Consider the following 9,184-nt stretch of genomic DNA (forward strand, 5'->3'; position numbering starts at 1 on the left):
TGGAGACCAGTGGTTTATATTTTCAACTCCAATTCAGCCCCTACTAGAGAAGATTGCTCTAGAAGCACCAGAGGAGATAGTACCAGTAATCTCAGCTGCTTTGATTACTCCCTCCTGGAGTTCCTGTTTCATTCTGCCTTGTCTCCCAGTGCTTTTTCCTACTTTTCTAGTTAAGGCAGAAGAGCTTTTCTATTGCTCAAGCCATTATGCTCTCCAGAAGACTTGAGATTGGGTGTAGAATCAATACTTTCAGGTCACTGTTCTGGGGGAAAGAACACAATAACCAACAGGAAACAAAGCAGATGAGCTTATAGAAATATACTTATGTCTTCAAGGGGACTGGAATCAGGCCACAGGTAAGTTTGTGTGGTCCAACAGAATAAAGAGTTTTCATCGAGACATATCTGAAGCTCTAGTTGTTTTAAAATTCCACGTCTACATTTTGAGCCTCAGCGCCTTTGCTACCCTTTGTCAACAAAACCTAATTCCAGCCTCCAGATATATTTTATGGGAAAGAATGGTGTTCCTATGGCCACATTTGGAGATATCTGGACATTTTGGCATTCTTTACTGAATAGTGACATTGATTCTAAAAAAAAATAAATAACTTCACTGGTTTAAGGGAGGAGTCAGGGTGAGGTGATATCTAGTCTGAGTCAAGGAGGTTAGGGTTGCTGGAAAGTCCTAGCCACTGCTAGAGTGTCTGAGTTACCTAAGGCGGGAGCTCTGGATGTGTTGATTATGTCTGTCCTGAATGACGCATTCCCACTCAGAAGTTTGAAAGATCACTTTATTAAGGGATCTTTAAATGAAACTTGATGGGGGAGTACTGAAGAAGAAAATAAAAACTGTAATTTTGAGCTGACCCAGAAATAGAACCAAATTAAAAAAGGCCCCATATGTAATCCAGGCATCATAGATGCCATATGACCAACATCAAGAGCAAACTCATACATTAAGCAAAATAGGAGGAGAAATGTTAGTTTTCCCCAAACTTTACACCATTGCTGTCTAATCTAGTAACCGGTGGCTAGTCAGAATTGAGATGTGTTGTGAGTGTAAAATACACACTTGATTTTGAAGACTTAGTACGAAAACAAAAACAAAGACTGTAAAACAGCTCTTTAACAGTTTTTTATATTGATTACATGTTAAAGTAATCTTTTGGATATACTGAGTAAAATAACATATATTAAAATTAACTTCACGTTTCCTTTCAATTTTTCAAGGCGGCTACTAGAGCTTTAAAATTGTGTTTGTGGCTCACGTTATGTTTCTATTATAAGTGCTGCTATAGATTATCTGGAAAGTGATAATATAGGAGGCAAAATAGAAGAGCAAATTTGTTTCTTCCAACTTTGAAATTTGCCTTCAAATATTCACACTTACTTCTTAGCTTTGAGGAACAGACTTCCTCTTTCTCAGAAAAAAGGAGGAAGTTGAGTCTAGGAGGGTCCAATACTCATTGGGACCACTGCCCCTGTGGATAAAAATTGGCTGAGGTGGGCGTCCTCAGAACATTGAAAACAGGGATCTGGCGGTCCTGTGGTTAAGACTCCGAGCCTCCCCTGCAGGGGACGAGGGTTCGATCCCTGGCTGGGGAACTAAGATCTGGCATGCTGCGTGGTGCAGGCAAACAACAACAGTGTCACTGGGCACATCAACCAATGTTCTGAGATAAGCATTAGCACTGCAACTTATATAAGGTGATCTTGTAAGTGTCTTAAATGTGTTCGTAACTGGTTATGGTGTACCAGGCCAGGAACCCATGGGAAACTGTTCAACCTGGACTTGTGACTGATGGGGAATCCATATGTGGTCAAAGACCACAGGGGCTGCTGTCACTCACTCCTACAATAGCACTGTTAGACCCAAAGTCCTGACTCCTGAAGTTTCTTGTTCGTATCTCAACGGCTTGCCCAAGACATTAGGAGACCTTCCCATATGTTCTTTTTTTTTTAAAATTAATTAATTAATTAATTTTTATTTACTGGCTGTGTTGGGTCTTCTTTGCTGCAGACAGGCTTTCTCTAGTTGCGGCGAGCTGGGGCTTCTCTTTGTTGTGGTGCGCAGACTTCTCATTGCCGTGGCTTCTCTTGTTGCAGAGCACAGGCTCTAGGTGCGCAGGCCTCAGTAGTTGCAGAGCGTGTGCTCATCATTAGTTGTGGCTCAAGGACTCTAGAGCGCAGACTCAGTAGTTGTGGCGCACGGCTTAGTTGCTCCGTGGCATGTGGGATCTTCCCCAACCAGGGCTGGAACCCATGTCCTCTGAACAGGCAGGTGGATTCTTAACCACTTGCCACCAGGGAAGCCCCTCCCATATGTTCCTGTTGCAAAGTCTTTTGTTTTTTAGATCTCTCTAAGGTGCTGTTTTTTGTAAAATGATAGTCACAATTCTAAAGTTTCCACGTTTTCTGGTGATGCACGTGGGCCTGATTTCTGCTTTGCCTGTGTTGTTCTCTCTTGGTGGAAGGACAGGAGCAGGCATTTGTGTGGGGCCTGTGGCTGATATAGCATCAGGGCCTGTGTAAGAGTTTTTGTTAATAGAGGCAGAAAATTTAGTGGCTAAGAGCTTCAGCTGTAAATTCAGATTTTATGGTTTCAAGTCATGGCTTCACCACTATGATTTTAATAAAATGACTTTGCTTACCTTTGACTCTGTTTCCTCATCTGTAAAACTGGGATAACAATGGTATTTTCTTATAAGGAGGATGATCAAGTACTTTATAAACCAAGTTGGGAAACTATTAAGAGCCAAAAGAGGAACTTTGGTCATCCTACTATCATTCTACTTATAGAACTTTTAATAGAATGGATGCGTTTTTTTTTTTTTAAAGTACTTAAAACAGAATGGATGGGTTTATATTTATAAAATACTCACTCCACTATTATTATTTTTCAGTGATTCTTCAGAAAATGGGTTACTTTTCCATGAGTTAATTTCCATTCATATTGTCTAATGGATTTATTCTTGTCTTACTCTTCCAGGTTTTTGAAGTGTTAGTTGTGATAAGGATACACTACATGGCATCACCCAGCAACTACTCCTCTGCTCCAGTCTCTGAATTCCTCCTCATCTGCTTCCCTAACTACCAGAGCTGGCAGCACTGGCTCTCCCTGCCCCTCAGCCTCCTCTTCCTTCTGGCCATGGGGGCCAATGCCACCCTCCTGATCACCATCCGTCTGGAGGCCTCTCTGCATGAGCCCATGTACTATCTGCTCAGCCTCCTCTCCCTGCTGGATGTGGTGCTCTGTCTCACTGTTATTCCCAAAGTCTTGGACATCTTCTGGCTTGATAATAAAGCCATCAGTTTCTCAGGCTGCTTCCTCCAGATGTTCATCATGAATAGTTTCCTGACCATGGAGTCCTGCACATTCATGATCATGGCCTATGACCGCTATGTGGCCATCTGCCATCCACTCAGGTACCCATCCATCATCACTGACCAATTTGTAGCTAGGGCTACCATCTTCGTTGTGGCCCGGAATGGCCTTCTTACTATGCCTATCCCCATACTTTCTTCCCGACTCAGATACTGTGGAGAGAACAACATCAAGAACTGCATCTGCACTAACCTCTCTGTGTCCAAGCTCTCCTGTGATGACATAACCTTCAATCGGCTCTACCAGTTTGTGGCAGGCTGGACCCTGCTGGGCTCTGACCTCATCCTCATCATTCTCTCCTACTCTTTTATCCTGAAAGCTGTGCTAAGGATCAAGGCTGAGGGGGCTGCCGCCAAGGCCCTGAGCACATGTGGTTCCCACTTCATCCTCATCCTCTTCTTCAGCACAGTCCTGCTGGTCCTGGTCATCACTAACCTGGCCAGGAAGAGGATTCCCCCGGATGTCCCCATCCTGCTCAACATCCTGCACCACCTCATCCCCCCAGCTCTGAACCCCATTGTTTATGGTGTGAGAACCAAGGAGATCAAGCAGGGAATCCAGAAGCTACTGAGGAGGCTGTAAGAGGTAAAATGGAAGAGATGCAACCTTGGGAACAAAAATTGATAATGGGGAATAATTTTCATGATGCATGGGGCATTTAAATAGTTACCGTAGGAATAAGTTTAGATTTTGCTTTCTCCAATGTTTTGGTTGATTATGAGGAAATCCATAACTTGGCTATTAGTTTCTATTGCATTTAGTGGAAACTTAGTTTTTTTTTGCATTCCGGAGTTACGTGGGTGTTTCCCCTGGCCTTGTCTATGGAAGACGGGCTTTTCAAGCCATAATTACAGGAACTTATCTAGAGTGATATTGCTTTTCAAATAAAGAATGTTTGTTTCTGTTTTGTTTTGTTTGTTTTGTTTTTTTTAGATTCCACATATAAGTAAGTGAAATCATACAGTATTTGTCTTTCTCTGACTTCTCTCACTTAGCATATCCACTAAGTCTATTCTTATTGTTAAAATTGGCAAATTTTTATTCTTTTTAAAAAGTACCCGGATAATAGTTCGTTGTCTATACGTACCACGTTTTCTTTATCTAGTCATGTACACATAGATGGACACTTAGGCTGCTTCCGTATCTGGGCTATTGTAATTCGTGCTGCAATGTACATAGGGGTGCATATTTCTTTTTGCGTTAGTGTTTTCTTTTTCTTTGGATACTACTCAGAAGTGGAGTTGCTGGATCATATTGTAGTTCTATTTTTAGTTGTTTTGAGCAGGCTTCATACTGTTTCACATAATAGCTGCGCCTATTTCCATTCTCACCAACAGTGCACAAGGGCTCCCTTTTCTCCACATCCTTGCCAACACTTGTATTTTGTCTCTTTGATGATTGCCAGAGGGGATGAGCAAGGTGTGTGTGAGGGTAGGGGCAGGTGAAATAGATAAAGGGGATTAAGAGGTAAAATGTTCTGTCTATAAAATAAACAAGTCATGGGAATGTGATGTACAGTGCAGGAAATGCAGCCAATAATATCGTGATAACTCTGCATTGTGACAGATGGTAACTAGACTTACCATGGTGATCATTTTCTAATGTGTAAAAATATCAGATCACTATGTTGTAAACCTAAAGCTAATATAATATTGTATGCCAACTACAATAAAAAAGAAATAAATGTTATTCTAATCATTTTCAATGGCTCTTCATTTCTTTAATTGCTTAATACTTTGCTATGTGTTGGTTAGATCTCTTAGTTCCACTTGACACAGTTGAAACTGGTTTTGTGCCACTAATATGCTTGTGGTGATGTAGAGGTTGGCTCCAGAACTTTGATTCTTATTGTTGAGTGAATAGGGCTGTCTCCTTTAGCCCGGACAGATCTTGTTAACTATCTAATGCCGCTTCTCTGGAGTATGAATGTCCTGTAGTGCTTTCCTTCTTTTAACTGAATTAATTTTTTTTTTAAGCAATGACGTGTGTGTGTGTGTGTGTGTGTGTGTGTGCACGTGCTCGCATGCACATACACTTTAAGTGAAAATGCGTGTCCTTTTTCTCAGAGGTACCCTGCTCACTTCTGACTTCATCCTATCCTATCTGACTTTTCTATCGGATTTCAGGCACCATCTGCTTTCCCATTCTCTTCTGCTTATCTTAGATATACAGTTAAATTGACTTTCTCATTCTATTTTCGGCCCTGTTATGTCAATTCTCATATCTTGTGGATCCAGGTATCCAAATTAGTGGATTAGTTGAACAAGGATAAGTGTACTTTACTCTTTGCAATTCCCTTCCTGATCATGTTCTGAAAATGGTGGGGACTCAGCTATTGGTCAATATTCCTGGGATTAATTTACATTAGTGACCAGGCCCCTTTTTGGATATACTTCATATATGTTATTTTATGAGTCACTTGAGAATATCCTCTAGAATAGCTGATCTGTGATGAAGCTAGCCATTCTTTTTTTTTCCCTTCTAAGAACTTTTATTGGGATACAATTGACGTACAATAAGCTGCATATATTTAGAGTGTACAATTCGATATTTTGTTTCTTATTAGTAATGTATATATGGCAATCCCAATCTCCCAATTCATTCCCACCCCTCCCTGCTTTCCCCACTTGGTGTCCATATGTTTGTTCTCTACATCTGTGTCTCTATTTCTGCCTTGCAAACCGGTTGATTTGTAACATTTTTCTATATTCCGCATATATGTGTTAATATACGATATTTGTTTTTCTCTTTCTGACTCACTTCACTATGACAGTCTCTAGTATGACAGTCTCTAGGTCCATCCATGTCTCTATAAATGTCCCAATTTCATTCCTTTTTACAGCTGAGTAATATGCCATTGTATATACATACCACATCTTTTTTATCCATTCATCTGTTGATGGACATTTAGGGTGTTTCCATGTCCTGGCTATTGTAAATAGTGCTGCAATGAACATTGGGGTGCATGCGTCTTTTTGAATTATGGTGTTCTCTGGGTATATGCCCAGGAGTGGCATTGCTGGGTCATATGGTAACTCTATTTTTAGTTTTTCAAGGAACCTCCCTACTGTTCTCCATAGTGGCTGTATCAATTTACATCCCCAACAACAGTGCAAGAGCGTTCCCTTTTCTCCACACCCTCTCCAGCATTTACTGTTTGTAGATTTTCTGATGATGCCCATTCGACCTGGTGTGAGGTGATACCTCATTGTTGTTTTGATTTGCATTTCTCTAATAATTGTGATGTTGAGCAGCTTTTCATGTGCCCCTTGGCCATCCGTATGTCTTCTTTGGAGAAATGTCTATTTAGGTCTTCTGCCCATTTTTTGATTGGGTTGTTTATTGAAGCTAGCCATTCTTAAAAACTTATAAAATAATTTGTTATTTCCATGGTATTATCCTTCATCGAAGCAATAGTTTGATCTACTCTCTCTTCTCTGTTTCACAACTCCAAAGATTGGGCCCAACCGAAGTCCCAAACTTCTCAAACGCTCTTCTATTCAACGTCTATTCCAGTTGCTCCTAGCTCATTATTTTCAGATTATGTCCTTCTATGTATTCTCATAGATTCACTACACACTATCTCTACAATTTGTCATATTACTATTACTATTACTATTGTTTCACTTTTTGATGAAATTTTGTGAAATTGAAGAATAGAAACTTTCAGATTCTTTACAATTTACCTGTTGAAGTACACAAAAATACCTGGTAGATTTTCCACGTTGGCTATCACTTTTATTATTTCTGGATACCTAAAATTCCATATCTACAGGGGCTTTAAAGTTATCAAATCTACAGTTCTCTTGAAATTCCCACTAAAGAATATTTGATAAACATGCATCCAAGATTTGCTTAAATTACTCTAAAAATTACATTCTAGCACTTGAGAGAGAAAAACCTCTTTTTCTCTTTGGGATTAAAAAAAAGTTCCTCTCACTTGCCTGCAACTTTTTCCCTGGGTGCATGTGGAAAATTTAATTTCTGATGAATTAAAATTCCAGTAATAGTTTCTGTAATTTTCGCAGTGTTCTCTCTAGAAACTTACAGGCTGGATAGCTTTAAAAGAGGTGTATTGCTCATTCCTCTTCCAAATAACTTCCCATTTTCCTATACTGTGCTGTCTCCTTTATAAGTTCTATTGGCTCAGTATTTGTACGCTCATTTTTGCATTTCCTACTGAGTCAAGCAAAATATCAAACACATAAAAGATGTCTAGCAAATGAGATATGTTAATAAAATGAGATTGGTTAATAAAAGTGGCATGCGGTAAAATGGGAGAATGGAATGATATATGGCATGAAATATATAGCAAAATGGAATGTGGGAGGATTATATATTATAATGGAATATGGGCTTCAGTATCTGATTTCTCTCTATTACAAACAAATACTCCATGCATGAAATTTCAAGATGCTCTGGGGACAGTGCCATAAGCCTCTACTTTCTCTTTGTCTTTGTATTTAAATGCGCACATCTCTTCTTCACCTTTGGAAGTATGTAAGTCTGGGTAGCTATGTGTACACATTAAGGCAGGCAGGGATGTTTGTGCAGGATGTAATACTTCAGGGAGTGGTGACCATGAGGACAGGAAACCCAAAGTGTCTTTGTATCTTTGGACTTACAAGACAGGCAATGTTATGACTTCAGCAATTTCATCAGTTCAAAATGTTTTCTAATTTCCATTTTGATTTTTCTTCAACATAGGTTATTTAGATGTACATATTTAATTTTTATGAAGTGTGAGTTTTGAAAGTACACTATGGTTATGGCTTCATGTATCAGTTCCACTGTAGTCAGAGAACGTATACTGAATAATTTCAATCGTTTGAAATTTGCAGAGTTTTTTTATGTTTCAGCATTTAGTTGGTTTTGGTAAACATTTTATACACACTTGAAAAAGAATATCAATCTGTTGCTATTGGGTGCAATGTTCTGTATATGTGATTTGGTTTGCTAATTACATCACTCTGATCTTTTATATCTGTATGGATTTTCTTTTTATCAGCTTGTTTTATCATCTTTTAGGGGAGGTATGCTGAAGTCTTTCACCATGATTGTGGATTTATTTTTTCCTTTGTTTCTGTTAATTTTGCTTTATTTATAAGTTTAGTTAACATCTGTTACTATACATAGTTACAGAACTTTTTTTCTTGTGATGAGAACTCAAGATCTACTCTCTAGCAACTTTCAAATATGCAATAGTGTATTATTAACTATGGTCACCATGTACATTAAATCCCCATGACTTAATGTTTTGTAATTGTAAGTGTGTAACTTTTGACTCTCTTCAGCCATTTCTCCCATCCTCTACCCAATCTATTTTCTGTATCTGTAAGCTTGTTTTTGTTGTGTTTGTTTTAAATTCCATATTTAAGTGATACCACACAATATTTGTTTTTCTCTGTCTGACTCATTTCAGTTAATGTAATGCCCTCAAGATCCAACCATGTTGTCACAAATGGCAATGTTTTTTTCTCTGTTAATAGCTTAACTATCTCTCTCTCTCTCTCTTTCTATATATATATATTATATATATATATATATATATATATATATTTTTTTTTTTTTTTCAATCTGGGCAGTTTGCTTAGTCAAACTTTTATGTGAGCTTTTGTTTTTTTTCCTACTATTGCTTTGTTTTGGTGATAATCCTAGAAATAAAATCCTGTGTCCTGGGCTTATTACTCTCTAATTAAATGTACTTACTTTAGTGTTCAGGATTCCATATATCTGTTCTCATTTAAGTGACATAAGTTCCCCCCATGTGAGGATATTTCTAAAACTTTAAAAATTAATG

General features: G+C 38.6%; 1 protein-coding gene across 1 annotated transcript; it reads left to right on the forward strand.

Moving 5' to 3' along the window:
- The first annotated feature begins 3,024 nt into the window (after positions 1-3,024).
- On the forward strand, positions 3,025-3,966 carry LOC130861680 (olfactory receptor 56A4-like). Its single transcript, XM_057750771.1, has one exon. The coding sequence runs from the start codon at positions 3,025-3,027 to the stop codon at positions 3,964-3,966; it is 942 nt and encodes a 313-aa protein (XP_057606754.1).
- The last annotated feature ends 5,218 nt before the right edge of the window (positions 3,967-9,184 follow it).

This window comes from Hippopotamus amphibius, chromosome 9 (assembly GCF_030028045.1).
Source record: "Hippopotamus amphibius kiboko isolate mHipAmp2 chromosome 9, mHipAmp2.hap2, whole genome shotgun sequence".
Classification (NCBI taxonomy): domain Eukaryota; kingdom Metazoa; phylum Chordata; class Mammalia; order Artiodactyla; family Hippopotamidae; genus Hippopotamus; species Hippopotamus amphibius.

Bases quoted from the DNA above. Each gene is read 5' to 3' on its own strand.
- LOC130861680 (XM_057750771.1), top strand. From the start codon at position 3,025: ATGGCATCACCCAGCAACTACTCCTCTGCTCCAGTCTCTGAATTCCTC.